Below are 19,963 nucleotides of genomic sequence, written 5' to 3'. Positions count from 1 at the left end.
TTATTCTTAGTGCACCTTTTCACGCTCAAAAACATCTCAGTTTGGGGGCACCTGGGTGGCTCAGTTGGTTAAGCGTCCGACTCTTGGTTTGGCTCAGGTCATAATCACAGGGTAGTGAGATAGAGCCTCACGTTGGGCCCGGCACTGGGCATGGAACCTGCTTATGATTCTCTCTCTCCCTCTCCCTTTGCCCCTCTACTCCCTCCCCTACTCATTCTCTCTCTCTAAAAAAAAAAAGTCTCAGTGTGCACAATAAATTTTATAGTCACCTAAGTGATAAGTACTATAGAGGAAAAAAAAAACAAAAAAAAAGTTTTGGGAGAAGGATTATAATTTTCAATAGCTCACTGAGAAAGTGACATTTGAGTAAGGGCCTGAATCAGGTGAGAAAACAAGCCTGGTAGATTTCAAGGGGAAGAATATCCTGGGCAGACAGAATAGCAATTGCAAAGGCCCTGGGACAGAAATATGCGTGTACTGTTTGAGAAACATAGAAGTAATGTGGTTTTAGCAAGACGAATGAAGGAGTCACTAGTAGAGGATAAGCTCACAAATATAAATGAAGACCACATTATGTAGACTCCTGTATCCTGAGTAAGATAGGGAGCCACTGCAGGTTCTGACTGGGGGGGGGGTGGGGTGGGCATAATCTGTCTTAGGGTTTTTTTTTACCTCCTTTTTTTATTTATTTAAATCCAATTAGCCAACATATAGTACATCATTAGTTTCAGATGTAGTATTCAATAATTTATCAGTTGTATATAACACCCAGTGCTCATCACATCACGTGCCTTCCTTAATGCCCATCACCCACTTTTAAAAGTATCATTCTAGGGGCGCCTGGGCAGCTTAGTCAGTTGAATATCCGACTCTTGATTTTGGCTCAGATCATGATCTCAGGGTCCTGGGATTGAGTCCCAAGTCGGGCTCTGCACTCAGTGGAGAGTCTGCTTGAGTGTTCTCTCTCTCTCTCCCTCTCCCTTTGCCCCTCCCCCTGCTCATGCTCTCTCTTTATCAAATAAATAAATAAATCCTTAAAAACAGTATCATCCTAGGGGCGCCTAGGTGGTTCAGTTGGTTAAGCGTCTGACTCTTGATTCTAGCTCAGGTCATGATCTCAGCATTGTGAGATTGAGCCCCCCGACCTTGGGGTCCATGCTGAGCATGGAGCCTCCTTGGGATTCTCTCTCTCCCTCTCCCTCTGCCCCTCCTCTCTTTCTCTTTCTCTTTCTCTCTCTCCCTCTCTAAAAAAAAGTATCATTCTAGCTACTATATTGAGAATAAACTGTAGGGGTGCAAGGGCAGAAGCAGGGGGATAGGTTAGAAGACTACTGCAAAAATCAGTATGAGAAATGATAGTGGCCTGGACCAGTGTATTAGCGGAGGAAGTGGGAAGAATTAGTCAGACTCTGAATATATTTTGAAGGTAGAGATGACAAGGTTTGTTGATAAAATGGAGGAGGTGAGAGATCACACCAAGGTTTTTGATAAGAGGACTTGGAAAGAAGAGTTGTCATCTAAAATGGAGAAGATTAAAGGAGAAGCAAGTTTTGGAGGAAGAATCAGGAGTTTGCTTTTGAATATTTTCTCAATCAGGTTTCCTAAAAAGCAGAAGCTGAAACAAGGGACTGCGTGCAGAGACTGAATTTTTGGAAGTGATCCTCATAACAGGAATGGAGGTCCAGTAAAAGTGAAATAGAGAAGTAAGGAAAGTCAATCCAAGGGTGAGTTTTTGAGCTGGTCATAGCTATGGGCAACTGAAGCTTAATCTTACTGGGGACCCTCTGAGGAGCTTATAAAATGCCTGAAAGATTACTTGAACTCAGGAGTGGGAGGCATTCATGACTGGCTTTCTTTTATAGGTCAAGCAGTTGTCCATGGTATATTAACTCTCTCACACTTCCAGCTTTGCACCTGCTTCAGAATGGTTGAGTGGCTGCTACAGGCATTCCACACAAAAGTAACAGAACAGGCAGAAAATGAGAGGTATCTCGTGCAGCTGAGAAGAGGTATTGGTAGCGTACACATGCACACAACTGGTAGCTACAGCAACAGCTAGAATAAAAAGGTGGGATGAGAGAACGTGAGGTGAAGAACAAGAGGTACTTGGTACAGATATGTTAAGTTTGAGATACATATCAGCCATTTAAATGGAGATGAAAAATAGCCAGCTGAATATATTAATCTGTATTTTAGGGGAGAGGTCCAAACTGGAGTTGAAAATTTTTTTGGCATAGAAATGGTATTAACAACACAAGACAGGATGATATGATTGAGAGAAAAAGTGTGTCAAAGGTAAGAGAAGAGGTTCTCAGGGCCTCCAATGTTTCATGGTTGGGAAAATGAGGAGGATTGTAGGATGACTCAGAAGGAATGGTCCATGGCACAGGAGGAGACTCAGAAAAATATGATTATCCTGAAAATCAAGAGAAGAAGAAGGAGTGATCAACAAAGTCTAATGCTACTGAAAGGTCAAGATGAGAACTAAGAAAAGACCACTGAATTTAGCAATGTGGAGACCTTGGTGATCTTGACAAGAGTATTTGCTAAGAATGTCAAGGAACTCTAAGGCTTAGATACTAGAAAAATTGCTAACCTAAATGTTGGCTTTCTTGTACATATTAGTAGAGAATGAAATGAAGAAAACCATGATGCAACAATAAGACCCTGGAAAATGCCTGTCAATAAACTGACTGAAGATTGATAGACCACTTTATTTTTATTATTTTTTTTTGAGAGAGAGAAAGAGAAAGAGAGCACAAGCGGGGTGGGGGTGGCAGAGGGAGAAGGAGAGAGAGAATCTCAAGCAGGCTCCCCGCTGAGCGTGGAGCCCGAAGTAGGGCTTGATCATAGGACCCTGAGATCATGACCTGAGCTGAAATCAAGAGTCAGACGCATAACCGACTGAGCCACCCAGGTGCTCTGGTGGACCACTTTAATTAGGTAGAAGGAAGGAGAAAACAAAAGTCAGATGGTATGAATTTCAAAACAAGAAAGGCTGTTAAACTAAAGGCCTTGGAATAAATTGGTTATCAATGAGTAAATGAGTAAATCACCTCTGGTTCAGTTAATGTAGGTAGTTAGTACATAATGTTAGAAAGAGTATGGTCAAGAATTTGATCTTCATTCTAGACAGCTATCCTGACAAAACACACACACACACACACACACACACACAGTCCCATGGCCACAATATATACTTTAGTCATGCATGGCCATCTCGCAAATGCTATTGGTCTGATGTCTGATGCTAATCACAGTGAATTCCTGACATTAAAGTTCAGAAAGCTCAGGGTATTTTCCTATATCTAGGAAAATCATCCAGATATTTCTATGGTAGGTAGGGAGGATCATCTTCTATTATAGACCCATTTGAACATCAACTACTATATCTGATGGATGTCATTTAATATATATCGTGTATCAATTAAGAGCACGACCTTTAGTGTTTAGAACACATATGTTCAAGTGTCAACTGGGCCACTTACTAGATGTGTCATCTTAGAAAAGTTAAACCTTTTTCTGTAAGTCTCAATTTTATCACCTGTAAACTGGGGATTATAAATGTATCTAAATGTCATAAAGTTGTTTTAAAGGTTAAATGAGATCATGCTTAGCACAGTATCTGACACATAATAAATATTAGCTCTTATTGAAAATGAGAAAGCATGAGGATTTATTTGCTGAAATATAATTGTTTACAAGGTCCCACCCTGCTGTCTTTGTTAGTCTAGAAGCATTTTTCTGCAACAGCTTTCAACTTTATTTTAAACTTGGGAACTCACCAGAGACTGATTTTTGTTTTGTTTCAGCTGTTCAGAAGTCATCTATGAAGTTAAGCCTCTTATGTGGATTAAGTCAATAGCAATATTGATTTGGGCTTTTTATGAGCTACCAATTCTAGTTATCATAACCTTTCAAGGAAGAAAAAAAAATACCCTAGAAGATTAGAAACTCTCCCATTCTCTGAGTAGACTAAATTGCAAAATAATCCAGTGGATGCTTAGTTAGGATGGCCATCAGGATAATAAACTAAACAGCAATGTTTCCATTTATTCAAGCTACAACATCAATAGCATGTATCGCCTATAGTCTACCAATGAAGGAAAGTGAACAGATGAATTTGTTCAATTTTTTTAACAGTTCTCAAGCATTCCCAACATAAAAGACCCATTAGTATGTACAGAATTCTGAATAAATATGGGTATGCAATGACAGTAACTGAAATGAGATTGGATCACAAAACCTTTCAAATGGGTTTGTGGCAAAGTCAATAGAAGGTGATGAAGGATCTGACAGGATAAAACTCATCTGCTGTTGAAGGGTCACGAAAACCCCATCTTGAGGTCAATGCCATCAACAAGTATTAGAGAGAGTACATGTTCTAATGCTAACCTACTTTGGATAGAGTTTTCAGACCTACAGTATAACAAAAGCCACTATGCTTTTGGCAGATTAGGGCAGACTACGATTCTTCTAATCCAATTGGTTAATGTGCATGACTACAATACTGAAAAAGATGGATGTCAGGGATTTGATTTTCATCAATAGTCTTTCAGGATTTAAAATTTTTATTATCTGGCATTAATCATATCATTTTTAGCTGAGACATTCTGGAGAAGAATTGAACCGAATCCCATTCTCTGTGTTTCACAGCAGTTCAGTTGAAGGTCTTACAAACAACAGTCACTATGACAGGGCTAAAAAGTTTGTTAAGCCTGTTTCCACTATTGGTCCTCTACATAGTTAAGCTACAAGAGAAAGTGCATGGGAACTTAGAATCTTCAGTGAAATCAGACTAGCTAATGTGGACATAGCATGCTCCCTTATTCCCATGCACAAAGTTCCACTTCATTCATTTTCATGTTATTTCCAGTGACACAATTTCCCAGATCCTAAGAATGGGCAAGAAATCACTCTCTGAAAATACTTGTAATTGGCATTCTGTGAGTTGAAGGCACTATGAAAGGGTTTGACAATTGGGAATAATATTTGTGCCCCGGCAGTTTTCAGAATGATTTATGTATACAATCTCAGTTGATCCTCTGTACCACCGTAAAGCAATATTAGCTTCATTTTACATAAGAGGAAGAAAAACCTGGTAAAAACTCATCTTATTAAAAGAAAAGAAAATATTGTTTGAGCACTTACTATGTGGCAGAGTTTACAAGAACAAAAATGACACAGTCCCTGCCCTCAAGAAGTTTACAGTTTAGTTGGAGAAACAAACAAGGAAACAACTGACAGTTGTCAATTACAAGTAAGGACAATGGGTGCTATGGTAGGAGTATGTGCAGAGTGTTGTAGGAGCACATGGGAAGCACATCCAGTCAAGACTGCATAGAATCAAGGGAGGTGTTCCAGACCAGGCAGTGTCTAGATGGAAACTGAAAGGCTGAGAAGGACCTAGCCAGATGAAGAGAAGGGAAAAGCAAGTTTGTTACAATGCTTCAGCCACAAATGGAAGCTGGTACAAAGGAACCCAGTGTTATACCAACATTTGGACTCAACTGGTAAAATTTTATCGGGTCCAAAACCATGAAAGAAATGGAGGACCATACCTGTAAGAGTAGTAAAGTGGCATGGCTGCATGGCATGCACCACAAAAGAGCAAGGTTTTGTTTTGTTTTTTTTTTTTGAGGTTTGTTGGGATTTAGCATGAGAGTAAGGAGTTTCTAGTGTTGCAGTGGGGACAGACGTTTGCGGAGGGTGGGATAGCCAGAGTAGCGCCAAGAGAGTGGCTGATAGAGAAACAGTGGCCTCAGAGGAGAGTCATGTATGAGCCAGGTGCCCAAGACTTCATTCATCCAACTCAATCCATTCATTCTTCCAGGAAATATTTACTAAGTACTTACTGTGTGATAACACTGTGCTACGTATTAAGCAAAAGAGCAATTTGAACTCCAATTGCTATTAGGTCAGTATTCTTTCTATTATACCACCCTGAATAATTCATCAACAAATACATCAAAACAATGATACTCAACCTGTTATTTTTAAGACTTATTTATTAATTTTGGGGGAAGAGGCATAAGGAAAGAGAGAGTCTTAAGCAGACTCTGTGCTGAGTGAGGAGCACTACACGGGGCTCAATCTCACAACCTTGAGATCATGACCTGAGCTGAAACCAAGAGTCGGACACTTAACCGCCTGCACCACCCAGGTGCCCCAGTGATACTCAACTTTTTAATTCAATTTATAAATATTTGTTAAATGTGTGGCCCACAATGTTCAAAATGCCTCACTATGTGAAAGTGCCCAGTTACTGGTTAATGATATCTGGTTATACTCCATGAGCTCCAAAAACAGGACAAGGTGAAAGGGGCTTAAAGTGCTACCTATGGAATTTTGGTAAAACACACTTAGCAGTAAACATGGTCAAACACCAGAAAAAGGTAGAAATTTCCTGATGCCTTCAAAATCAACAATCAACAAATACTTATTGAAAGCTTCCTCTGGAAAACATTGATTACGGAGTCTCTGGTGAGACTTAAAAGTATATAGAGGAAAAATTAGAATCACTATGCTAACACAGCGAGGGAAAAATCAACATACCATAGTCTCACCAAAGCTTGGTGATAGGTCTGGAATAGAATCAAATTTGATGTAATTTGCAGAGGGGTAAGCTTAGTGTGGTCCTGCCTGAAGGCATGTCCTCTGAAGGTCCTTGGCAGCCTTGTGATTCAATTTTAAGTGCTTTGAACTTTGGTTCCGAGCCTGAGTAATAAAAACTGCTTAATTGTGTTCTTTTTACAGCTTCTGTTTTTTTTTTAAGAATTATTTTAGCAAAAGTTCAAGTGTTTTACCAAGAGAATGATTTATGAGAGTCGGTCTAGTATGTTGCAAAGGTAACTTTCTGATGGCACTCTTGCTGAATCTGGACTTCACATAAGATTACAAATCCCAGGAGGACAGCCCTTCATGGTGTTCTTATGAAGGCAGAATTCTAATGGGACATAGGCTCCAAACTTTATATTAAAATGTAAATTTCAATCCCATAATATGTACATATGTGCCAATAAGAGTTGCAAATATACATTTTTTGCAAATATATATTTTAGATCATCTTATTAGTGCAATATAACAGTTAATAAAAATCTAAATAACAGGGCACCTCATTTAATTGGAGTACCTCCCTTTCCCCTCACCACTGGCAGTGGGCACTGATAAGAATGAGACAAATATCAACAATACAAAGCCATCTCCAAGCTTTCAGGTTCTTTATTTCTACACTGAGGCCCCTATTCAATGGCTTCTACAACTAAAGTCTAGTACAATCACAGTGGAAGTAACTGATCAGAATAATACCCTCCTGCATACACATGAAGTCTTAAACCAATTCCACATCTAAATTCAACTCTACAAACTACAGCATGGAAAAAAAGGGCACTCATACATTTTAGAAAGCTTTCTGTCAATGAATTTTGGACTAATTGTTGTTAACTGCAAAAGGTTTTGAACTTAAACGTCAATTGTATAACCATTTTATCTAAGCTTGTTTTTTATAGTATGGCAAGGACTACAAACCATTCAGACAAAACATCATACACTAAACCTATCAAATACGTTTCCCTGAAAAGTAAAAAAGCTATACAGCAATCAAGGTGGCCAATATTCAAATTTGAGCCTCTTACAAATTTAACGTAACAGAGAATGCTAAGTGCTATACATTTAGTAAATTCACTTGTTCAATAAATATTCATTGAACACCTATTATGTGCCAAATATTGTTCTAGGCTCTAAAGTTAATCCCCAAAGCGTGATGGCAGAAAGATGGCACAGCCAGCCCAACTGTATTTTTAAATCAAATCGATCAGATATGTTCCACAATCCATAGACCAGACACACTGGCCCTGCCCATCATAGTGCAGACTGCAAAGAACATGCTGACCGATGGCCCTGGCTGCGCGCTACAGCCAGGATGCTTCAGAAATCAGCTTTATTGCTATCTATGCAAAAGGTAGTCTGAGGGAAGCAACTGAGAAACACAGAGCTTGCCAGCCACTAACACTTGCAAGCATACATGGGGCTTCAAGCATTTGGGGTGAGAAGCTTCAGAAGAGGAGGCAGAAGTGTCCGCATCTGAATTTTAGATGCTGCTCCGTATAGCTTTCTTTCTGTCTTGCCTCTCCGTTATTATATACAACTATGTTTTGCTTAAAAAAAAAAAAAAGAAAGAAAGAAAGAAAAGAAAACGCAATTAATAGAAAAAAGAGCAATTGCATTGAATATTGATCCACTTCATTGTTTCTTTAAATACTATAATTACAAGTTACACCTATAAATATAAAATGACGAATTACATATTATATATAAACAATGATCATCACCAAATATACGACATAAACATGAATATTTTTACATATAAAGCATACTATATAATTCCGCATTTCTTGTGACTCTCCCATTTTTCAAAACCACAGATTACTTTTCTTCCAATTAGTGAAGGTGATTTGGGACCATATTTATTGATTCATTTAAGGCATGTTAGCATTTAGCCTGGTTGTATGTCAATGTGGTAATTTTTTTTAAAGTGTTCTTGAAACTCTGGACTTGAACCATTAATGAGGAGACTTCACTAGTGAAGCCTTGTAAATGTCTCAGCTGAAGCTGGAGAAATGAATCTTAACTCAAACCTTTAAAGTCTATGAAAGGTTTGGGCGTGTCCTTATTAATTTTTCTTGCCTTAGAGCTCATTTCTAACTGCTTTCTTACGTGACTTAAAAGACACAAAGAGTCATTTGCTCAAACAGTTAAAGACTCAAGAGTCATAAAATTAACTACTTCATGTGTTACAGGAACGACTGGCACCAAAATAGCCCTGCATATGGTTAGGTTTAGATTGACAGGGCAGCAGAATCCTCAGCTTTTCATACAACGGCTTCAAATGAGAATATTTCCAAGGTTCTAGGGGATTCAAGACTTATCTTCTGCCACCTCTAGACCCTTCAGAATTATAATAAGAAAGAAAAGTGCTAAAATAAATAGAACTTATTTGTATATGGAGCTAGTTCTGCCTCGCAGATGACCAAAAAAACCAGAGTAAGAGTTTTCTGACAGGACGGTTTCCTGACAGGACATGGGGGTATACCTCAGCGTCATGCCTCTGCAGATAACTTAAAACTGCTTTTGACTGTTCACATGAATAAAAAGCTACATCTGGAAATGCCAATTCTGAGTCTTGCTCAAATCTTTGTAATAAAAGAGAATCAGCATGGAACACGGACAGAGTCCCAATCAGCTCTCTGAACTGAAACCCTCCAAGATGCCTCAGTTTCCCTGTTATCTATTGAACCGAATCCTCAATAGCCTTCGGGCCTCAGCCACCTCGCCTCTTGTGTTTGTCATTCAAATTATCTGACCGACCCTTGTCTGGCCTTTGTGTTAACCATATGGTAAATGGGCCGTAAAGAGTTAAAAGGAAAAGAACAAAGCTTTTTTTTTTTTTTTTTGTCCCCAGTCACCACAATCCCAGGGCTATCTATCCCCTTTGATCCTGCCCTGGAGCTGAAGCAATTCACAGAGAGGAACCAAATTATGTATCTGAAAGAGGAGGGCTGCTTTGTTTCCCAGGGCATGGCCCATCTATGTGACACCTCGCCAGGAAGCCAGTCTTTTCCTTCTGAAATTATGCAGATCCTCAAAGGAAAGTACACAATTCCACTGAGCAAAGAGTTAAGAAGAGAACACCGTTATCGTTCTCCCTACTATAGTGTAGGCTTTAATAGAGATGTAAGAAGAAGCATTAGAGGGTTAAACATAGTATTAGGCAAAGTGGGCTCAGGGACAGACAGCAGAAATGAAATGGATGTGCAGAGGCAACAGATATTTTCAGACTGAGAGCAAAAGGCTACGTCGCCTCAGAAGCATCAAGGCAAAAGAATAGAGAAACTGACCTGCCTATGCCTGGATAAAGAATGTTCAACAGCAAGAGCAAGACGATCAAAGGTAAAACCGCACTCGTGTAATATGTATGTAGTTAATGGTAACTGTGTACTGTTTCGTAAAATTAGTTTAAGAATCTATAGAGACAAGTTTTTCCATCAAATTTAGTTCTACTAGGTGAATACTACCCATTTGGTAATGAACTGGTATTTAGGAAGTGGCAAATTGTATGTAACTATGGCTACCTATACTCGGAGCTAACTGATAAAGAGGAAAAGGGGAGCTTTACAGAAATGATGATGTTCAGAAGGATGCTTGCAGGTGTAAACTCTATACTCACCACTGTAAATACCCTTCCTCCATTTTTCCACCTTTCTGGCTCCCTTCCATTCTCCAAAATCGCATTTCTAACTTACCTGTACAATATATCTCTGTACACATCAGCATAACTTAAAAATATCATTTGTGTGTCGGGGTGTGTTGTATAAATGTCGATATAAGGAAAGATTGCCTCCCTTGTTAGAAACAAAATCCAGACCATCTGTGGATTTAGCACTGGGTGGAAACCTTCCTAGTTAATGATGATAGTAGTAAATCAAGGTGACATAATGCCAAGGGAAGGTGAAATTCAGGGGCTGAGTTTACTACTTGGCTGGCTCCCACCCCCAACAGCTTCTCCTTTGTAGCTCCTTTTAGCGCTAAATCTTGGAAGATTTAAGTTGCATTAACTAAGTAGAGATGAAATTCCCTTAGCAGAGAATCCTAACTCATGATCTATGGATGCAGAAGGACTTCAAGGGCTTCCTGAACTCCTTGAAATGTATGGCAGAGATACAATATCTTCATTTTCTTCTGAACGGAAGATTCAGAGCTTTGATCAGATTCTTAAAGCATTTGGCAGTGTCTCCTCTGGTACCCCTTGCTGTGAAAAACCATTACTCTGAGCACTGTGTTTCAGAAAGATCACTGGTAACAATACAGAGGAGAGTCTGGAATTCCCTTTTCCTTAGAAGAAGAAACTTCAACTCATCAGGTATACATCCTATCTCCCTTAAATCTGTCACAGAGTGGCACCCCAAAAATATAGAATTTCCAACTTCAGTTTGGCACTCAATACTGTTTGGAAACCGTTTTTCCAAGTGAGAATGAATATTCATTGCACAGTGTGGACATCACTGACTAGAGCCATACCTACGAGTGTTGTGAAAAGAATATAGGCTTTAGTCCGAAAAAAATTATGGATTTATATCGTACATCTATTTACTATAATTGAAGGGTCATGACGATTATCTCTACATCAAAGAGTTATGGTAAGGACTAAATAAAAAACAATATTTATTTATTTATTTATTTATTTATTTATTTATTTATTTCCTCACATCTCCATCTTCACTCCCACCTCTCCGGACCTCCAGATGTATTTGTCAAAAACCTCTCTTGTTACTCATCTGAAACTCCTGACTCGATCCACACTTTCAGCAGATAACCTTGTCTCCATCCAAGAAAATTGAGATCATTACAGCATGAACTTCACTCAACTCTTGCCACTCCACTTTAGAACTTACTTCCTGTCTCAGAGGAGGCACTGAATCCTTTCAAAACCTTTCCCTCCACCTGAGGTCCTACAACATTCTCCAATAGAGCCTTATTCTAGTCATCACATTCAATTGCATTCGCTCCTCAAATCCTTATGATCTGGGATGTTTCCCTAAGATTACTGAAATTGTTTGCTCCAAGGAAGTGAATCCCCTGCCTTGGATGCACACTGGAATCTCCTGAGGAATTTTTTTAAATGCCCGGGTCTCATCTGTGGAAATTCTGGCTTAATTGGTCTAAGGACCAGTCTTAGCACTGGGATTCATAAAACTCCCCAGGTGATTTTAATGCCAGCCAAGGTGGAGAATCTCTGGTCTAAAGTCAGCAATGACTTTCTAAACGGCCTGTTTTACTGCCTTTTGTCAACTTTCATTCTACTTGTTGATTCTGAAGTGTTTGACAATATTAGTTACATCTTCTGCTGGAAAGTCCCCTCCCTTGACTTATGTGATACCCCTTCCTTTTGATCTTTCTCTGACATCTGAAGACCACCTCTTTTCTTTGGCCCACTATTTTAAATGCAATTGTTCCTCAGGGTATCATATTTGGCTCTCTTTATTTTGAACTGTACGTATTCTCCCTGGATTATCTCTTCCACTCTCACTGCTTCTGGAACCATCTATTTATAGATGACTCCAAACACACACCACACACACCACACCGCCCCCCTACACACACACATACACACTGACATCATTTCCTTGACCTTGAGATCTGAATTTTGAGCTATCTGTGTGTGTTAGTTATGGCAGTGGGCTCTAATGTCAGACCGTCCGAGTTCCAATCCCATTCCTATTACTTACTACCTCTGTAATATTAGGTAAGTTACTTAGCATCTCTGTGCCTCGCTTTACTCATCTGCAAACAGGGATAATAATGATTCCAACCTCATAGCATCATTAGACGACTGAATAGCATAATCCATCTAAAGTGCCTTATTCGGTGCCTGGTGCTTAATAAACGTTAGATTTTTCTCTTATAACCATTGTTATCATCTCCAAGCCGAGGACATGGTTCTAGCTTCTAGACTCCCATGGTACTTCACATATATCACTATTGTAACACCAGTCACCTTGCATCACTGTTGCTGGTTTATATTTGCTTTCCCACCAGACTCTGAATTCTTCGAAACGGTTTCTTATTCATCTATTAATCTTGAGAGTTTAACACAAAACTTGGCACAGCCAAGCAGAGCACTGATAAGGAGTGGTTTCATCTTAATGTTTCATCTCAAGGAGGTTCATCTCAATTACAGTTGACAACTGATTGACAATGCTTGCATGGAATGCTGTGTTGACGGGAATGTGAGGTTGTCGCTGGGCTCAACAAGAAAGAACACCATGATTTGATCAGGGCCGTGTGCCAGGGGGCAGGTTAGAGGGAGCAGTGGTGCAAATGCCATGGACATTCCATCACACATTTAGATACTGTGTAAGTAAATGTTTATCGAATAGGTTTTCATGACCAAATGAAACTAAAAGACATGAACCAACTGGAGTTACTGCTAAATAACTTAGTTTTCTCTCAGAGTCTAGGTTCTTTCTGGGCAGTCGTAGATTTTTATGCTGGAAACTTGTGACAGCTAGAGGTACAACATGCTCACAGCACTAAATTCATTACAGATGATCAAATGCTGGTAAAATTTTCATTTTATAGGCTTGCCACCTTCTATTATACCTGCCATCTGTGATGTTTACCATGTAAATACAGATCCTGAGATTAAAAGTTCTTTTAAGATTTTCATAGGAACTGTTGCCGAAAATTTTTAGATGTTAAGCAAATAATAGTTTATACTACTGCTAAGTGCTTGAAATAAGAATCGAGAAATGTGCTTCTCAAATTTGGGCTTCTGCTGCTCCTTGAACCCCCAAGTGGCAGTGGTGTTTAAGCAGCTTCTGTGGAATGAAGTGGCAATATTAGCCTAGGGCAAGGAGGGGGGAAATAATAACTTGTGTCCATTTACTTCAAGATGAACTTCATCTATCTACCAAAGTACCTGAAACGTAGTTGACACTAAATGAAAGCCTGATGAGTAAATGAAAATGGATAGATGGACAGATGGATGCATGGATGCATGGATGACGAGATTTGTTTCCATGTAATCTTGGTAAATACAAATCGGCAGTTCTAAATTTTTTCCACCAGATGGCGATAATGTGAGATTTAAGCTTAGGTTGTAAAACAGAGGAAAACAACCAACCAAACAAAAACCACATTAGGAGAAAGAGAAGCCACAAAAGAGCAGGTCAAGAAGGCAGAGAGAAAATGTTTGCGTCGGCTGTAGTATCTCAGGAGTCTGTGATCTTGTGGGATTTGGAACAGGTCCTCCCCGTACCTCCTTTTCTGCATGGGTGACTTCACATTCATAATTACTGATCGGTAAAATGGCTACATTCAAAACTAATCTTTTCTATTATAAAAATTATAGGGTACTTCTCATAACTAAAATTATTATCCTTGGTTCATACATTCATATATTTATATTTTCATTTGTCTTATGCTAATTTTTTTAGTTGATTGATGCCTCCCTTAGAAGTGAGGCTACTTGGGGTAAACTGCTAGCCTCTGTGCCTCCAGGAGATCTACCCCTGCTATCAGACCTGCCAAAAATCATCTGAAATAAGTTTGCCTGGGCTCATCTATCCCGTTAGTAAAGAACTGTGAATAATATTAGATTAGTGTCCATCCCTTAATTCGAAAGCTTTTCGAAGATAAGAAAATCAGTTTTAGAATCCAACACTGTGTGTACCTGGGCGATTGGGTGCTGCTTTCTTGGCAAATAAAAATAAGAATTTAAAGATATTTTCAGATGGGATCAAGTATTTCCTCTTATTACTATTTCCCCAAAGCAAGCCCTGAATTGGATGGCACAATAGCTTCCCTAAAAAGTGAAACAAACAAACAAACAGACTCAGGAATATTTCATTATAAATTAGATAGCACATCATCTGCCCTTTTCTAAAGATCATCAGAATGAAAAGCTTGTTAAACCTCTTTGTAAACCCTTGGTGACTGAAACAAAAAGAGGCTGGCAAGGTTGTCAGGGAAGGAAATGAAGGGAAATTAACATTTATTGAGTTCCTAAACATTTTCACATGTATGATCACAATTGATACTTATCATAACCTCATGAGGTAAGTATGGGAGTAGTGTAGTATAGTGACTGATGGCAACTTTAGAGCCAAGGACTTGATTTCCAGTCCAACTCTTACCAGTTTTAGCTGCAGAAACCTACCAGTTATTTCTCGCCAAGCTTCAGTTACCTTATCTGTAAACTGGAAATAATATGTCATACTTCATAAGGTGTTTGAGAAGCAAATGTAGAGCACCTAGCAGAGTCCCCAAATAGAGTAGGTACTCATCAAGATTTATTTTTATTATTACTTTTATTTTTATCATTGTGATTATGGTGTTGTTGGTGATGATGATGAAGTCAATTCTGCAGATGAAAAACAGGCTCAGAGAGCCGAAGTAACTTGCTTAAGGCAGCACGGCTAGTAAGGCTGAAAGGCATCTAGCAGAGTGTCTGCCACCATGGCAGGTGCCCGACTATATTTGCTTTCTTCTTTCCTGACTTAAAACTCAATGATTTTCTGAGAATTTTATTCTTTAAAAATAATGAGTCAGGCTCAACTCTAGCTAGGTTAATGCAAAGTACTACCACTCATATAAATATGTGAAAATTATTAATATTTTCTTTTGCTCATAGGTAGTAATACATAGAATAAAACAACAAAGTAGATGCCAGACCTCACCAAAAAAGATGATAATTAGGTCCACGGTTTTACCTAATGAGGGATAATTCATTTCTCCCCCAAAGAGGTACTTATTTTCCCTCCTAGATGTCATTAAGATCAGCGAGTCAGTGACCGATAAGATCCCAAGTTTCTGGACTTTCACCTCCTGGATTTTCATACTTGAGTATATATAAGTCAGTGCACCAAAGGATAGTGCTAGCTAAAAATTTAAATAGGTTGAAAATGTATTTATGTAAGTTCACAGATGATAGATTCAGGTTTTTGTCCTTGGCCTTTTTCTAGTCTCACTCTACACATTCTCCCTGGGTAATATCATTCATCCCCAGGCATCACTGTAAGATACTGATGAACTCAAATCTACTTATATCAACAGTCCAGATCGTTCCTGAACTCTAGACATGCATTTCCAAGTGCCTGATAGGAAAATTCACCTGGATGTCAACCAAGTGTCTTAACACGTAACATGTCCAGAAAGAAATTCATTCTCTTCCCTTCCAAACCCACCCTTCCTCCTATTTTCCTTCTCTTGGTAAATGGAGCATCATCCTCCTAGTGTCCCAAACTTGAAATTGAGGCATCCTTGACTCTGTTGTCTCTTTCAACCTCAACAACTAATCAATTACCAACTCCTATCAATTCCTCCACACTGATATCTCTGCACTATGTCTCTTTACCTCTTCTGATACAGCCAGAGTTTATACTGTCATTGCCATTCTTAGCCTGGCCTAGTTCAGTAGCTTCCTAGATTGTCTCCCTGCATCCAATTTTTCCCACCTGCAATCAATCTGTTATACTGCTGCTTGTATATCTACAATGTTCTTCTACACTTTTCATCCTAAAAATCTTATTCAACATGAAATTCTCCATTACTTAAAAGCTGTGGTTTTTAATGCATAAAGGAAAAAAAGAACTCCTAAATTGGTCATGCAATACTTTTTGTGATCCAGCTCCAATGTACCTTACTCTTAGCCATACTGAAATTTTCACCATCCCAGGCCTTTTCACAGCTCTATGCTTTTGCGCCTGCTAATCTACCCTCTTGGAATGTCTTTTCCAAGTAAGATCATATTCAAATTTTAAGACCTAGATCAAATATTACCTTTTTATGGACCCCAATTCCCTGTGTATTTCCATATTCCCTTTATTTATCTATAAAAGTACTTACTACGTTCAATTGCAATGATTTGCTTGATATCTATTTTCTCCACCACGTTATGAATCTCCTACAAGCAGAAACTATTGGAGTCATCTCCATCCCTAGCACTGACTCAGGGCTTGACACATCGTGAGTGCAAAGTAAAAGCTCATTGAGTACTAATAGGTCATTGAAAAAAAGTTAGGATGGCATCATAGAAGACAAACTTCCGTCTTCTCAAAATTCATTTTGATCACAATGCAGAGACGAAATATGAGGCTGGCTACGCTCTTTACACTCAGTACAAAATTGCTTATATTTTTAGAACAAACTATCACTAGAAGTGCATTCTTTTTTTTTTTTTTAAGATTTTATTTATCCATTTGACAGAGAGAGAGACAGCGAGAGAGGGAACACAAGCAGGGGGAGTGGGAGAGGGAGAAGCAGGCTTCCCGCTGAGCAGGGAGCCCGATGCAGGGCTCGATCCCAGGACCCTGGGATCATGACCTGAGCTGAAGGCAGACGCTTAACAACTGAGCCACCCAGGTGCACCCAGAAGTGCATTCTTATTTAAACTCACAACATATGAGGTCAAGCACTCTACACTTCATTCCCATAACCCACAACTCACAATTGTAAGTTCATATTCTGTAAAGAAAACTTATAGAAAAATATTCTAATGGGAACTACACATTTTTCAAAGCATGAAAGAGCCAAAAATAGTTAGACAAATAAAATTATCTTATAACAAATACAGTCATTAGCAGAACAAATAGGAAAGATTAAAATGAATTACTTGAAAACACAGATACAAAACTTTTACCAATTATGATAAGAGGTAAAAAATGTGTAATATAGTTAATATCATAAACATTTAAGGTATATTTAAATGTTAGTATGAATATATAAAATCCTTGGCTCAATTTAAAATTTCTCTAATGTAAGATACTAATACTAATTAGGATACAGTAGTTTTCATTTATAATAACTGCATTTTACATGGTCCGGGGCAATACCTGAGAATTTGCACTTCTAACAAGTTCATGGGTGATGCTGTTGCTGCTGGTCTAGGCCTCACACTTTGGCAACCACTGATCTAGATAATCAAATGATTTTTTTTTCATCTCAGCATGGACTTACTCTTAAAAAAAAAAGTAACCTGTGCCAATGTCAGTATTTCAAAAGCAGTTTTCAATGCATGATAGGTACTTATGTTTTGCTTGACAGCAACTTATTTCTTAAATTAAAAATTATAGAGCACAGATTATATGCAAAGTATAGAAAAATAGAGATCAGTAAATAAATCATGATCCCCATCTTCACTGAGTGTACAATCTAGAAAAGTATATACCAAAATAATAAAAATCAGAAATGGGTACAAAGGGGCTGACAGTACAACAAAGGCTCTGTGGCAAAGATGCTGGGAGACCAGGCCTTGGAGACGCTTAAATATGGTAAAACAGAATGGCGGAGAAGGGCATTCCAACAGAAAGGGGACAGCATGCATGGCTGAAGGACTGAAGGGATGAGGTGAGGTCCAAGGAGATCAGTTAGGAAGCAAAAACAGTTGAGGTAAAAGAAAATGAGAGCAGTGATAATGCTAATGGAAAGAAGATGGATTTGAGACAAGTAGAAGTTAAATCTGCTGGAAGGAGCAACTGATTAGGTACGGAAAGTGTACGTGGAGGGCTGGGGAGAACGGGAGCTTCATGAACAGATCTTGTGATGGAAAGAAAAGGAGTGCAATTAGAGATGTTAAGATGATTGCTGCCATTTTAGATCTATCGATTTAGAGCTGCCAGTGGAGATATCCATTCCTTCAAAATGTCTAGCAGGTAACTGAAAATGTAGGGCTAGATTTGGGAAAAATGATGGAGCTGAAGATAAATATTTGGAAGTCACCCAACTAGAAGTAATCTTTGAGGCTCTCTGAGTAAAAGTGATTTCAAAGGGATGGAGCAGGGGCGCCTGGGTGGCTCAGTCAGTTAAGCGCCTGCCTTTGGCTCAGGTCATGATCCCGGGGTCCTGGGATCGAGCCCCATGTGGGGCTCCCTGCTCAGCGGGGAGCCTGCTTCTCCCTCTCTCTCTGCTGCTTGCTCTGCTTGTGACCTCTCCCTTAAATAAATACATACATACATACATACATACATACATACATACATAAATAAATAAATAAATAAAATCTTTTAAAAAAAGGGTGGAGTAGTGGTCTTCAAGCTTGAGTTGCCATCAGAATCCCCTGGAGGGCTTGTTAAACCACAGATTGCTGGGTCCCTCCTCAGGGTTTCTGATTCAATAGGTCTGGGGTGAAGCCTGAGAATCTGCATCACTAGCAAGCCCTATGGGTGATGCTGCTTTTGCTTCTTCAGGGCCCCTAAGTTTAGAACCACTGATCTAGATCATCAAAACATATTTTTTTTTTTTCATTTCAGCATTGATGTACTCTTTAAAAGAATATATTAACCTGTACTAGTCAGTATCTTCTCTTCTGTGTAGTTGAGTATCTACCACTGCTTAACTATCAATCGAAAAGAATAAGGCAATCGTATTCCTATCTACCTGTTTTCTATGTATTAAACACTGTCTTTCAATCCATAATTGAGAAACCAAGGCTGTCCAAAGGATCTGCTCTACCTTACAGCCATGGTAGGAAGGGTTCCAACGAATTCTTATTTTCCCTCAGGACTGCGTTGCACGAAGTGTCCACATTCTGATGACAGACTTTCCAGATCTTGTTTGGTGGTCTCCACTAACCTTTCTAAAGCTCTTTTAGAAGCAAAATATTTATTTGAGAAATTCATCCCACATAGGCAATGGCTTGAAAAAGCACTTGGCTGTTTACTGTTCATCTTACTATAAATTATTTATCCTTCAGTCTGTAAATGGCTATTTGTAGGATTAGACAAATTTTCAATGCTCTGATAAGAGGATTGTTGCATCTAAATTCATGCATAATCCGTAAAAAGCACATGTAACCTACAACCTCAGCTGGATTGGCATATGAACAGATTCACTAAGCATATATAAGCAGTGCACATTATTAACCAGTTAACATCAGCAAATTTGTTTTTGAAACCTAAGTTTACATACACAAGCATTCTTTACTGAGAAATAATATTAGATTTAAAAATCCAGTAAAAACACACCTTGAGTAGATTTCTCCACTTCTTTCCTCTTCCTGCTCTGGCTATTGTAATTCATCCTCAGCTCTTGGTTGTACTCATGCAGAGTTTCTCTGGAGTTGTACGACTGTCTTGGTTTTTGTCCATCTTCACTTTCATCAGAAGAACTCGTATAAGCTAGATCCATTTCATGCTTGACTTTTGAGAGAGGCTGGTAGGGTTTGCAGTCCGTTTGCTCCATGTCTGATTAAGCAAGCTCAATTTCATGAAACGAAGGAAGAGGAACTCCTTTAATGTAAGCAGTCCTGGAAGAGAGGGAAAAACACAGCCTTCTTAGATTTGTCCTTTTGAGAGGAAATGCATCTGGCAGATTCACAATTGGTTCTGATAATACTATCAAAGGAGTGAAGCAAAAGACAAACTAGATGACATGAAGCTAGCCTGAGGCAATAATAACACTCTGTGTT

The 19,963-nt window shown here is 38.9% G+C and overlaps 1 protein-coding gene across 3 annotated transcripts in view; it reads right to left on the bottom strand.

Annotated features, from left to right (window-relative positions):
* The window catches only part of TENM1 (teneurin transmembrane protein 1), a 548,130-nt gene extending 528,393 nt beyond the window's left edge, over nucleotides 1-19,737 (bottom strand). For all 3 annotated transcript variants that reach the window (XM_021685960.1, XM_021685969.1, XM_021685964.1), the window contains exon 1: nucleotides 19,521-19,737. In XM_021685960.1, coding sequence (XP_021541635.1) covers nucleotides 19,521-19,737 — 217 coding nt within the window. The remainder of the gene's footprint in view (nucleotides 1-19,520) is intronic.
* Nucleotides 19,738-19,963: the final 226 nt, after the last annotated feature.

This window comes from Neomonachus schauinslandi, chromosome X, assembly GCF_002201575.2.
Source record: "Neomonachus schauinslandi chromosome X, ASM220157v2, whole genome shotgun sequence".
Lineage (NCBI taxonomy): Eukaryota > Metazoa > Chordata > Mammalia > Carnivora > Phocidae > Neomonachus > Neomonachus schauinslandi.
This window is presented reverse-complemented; position numbering and strand designations above follow the sequence as displayed.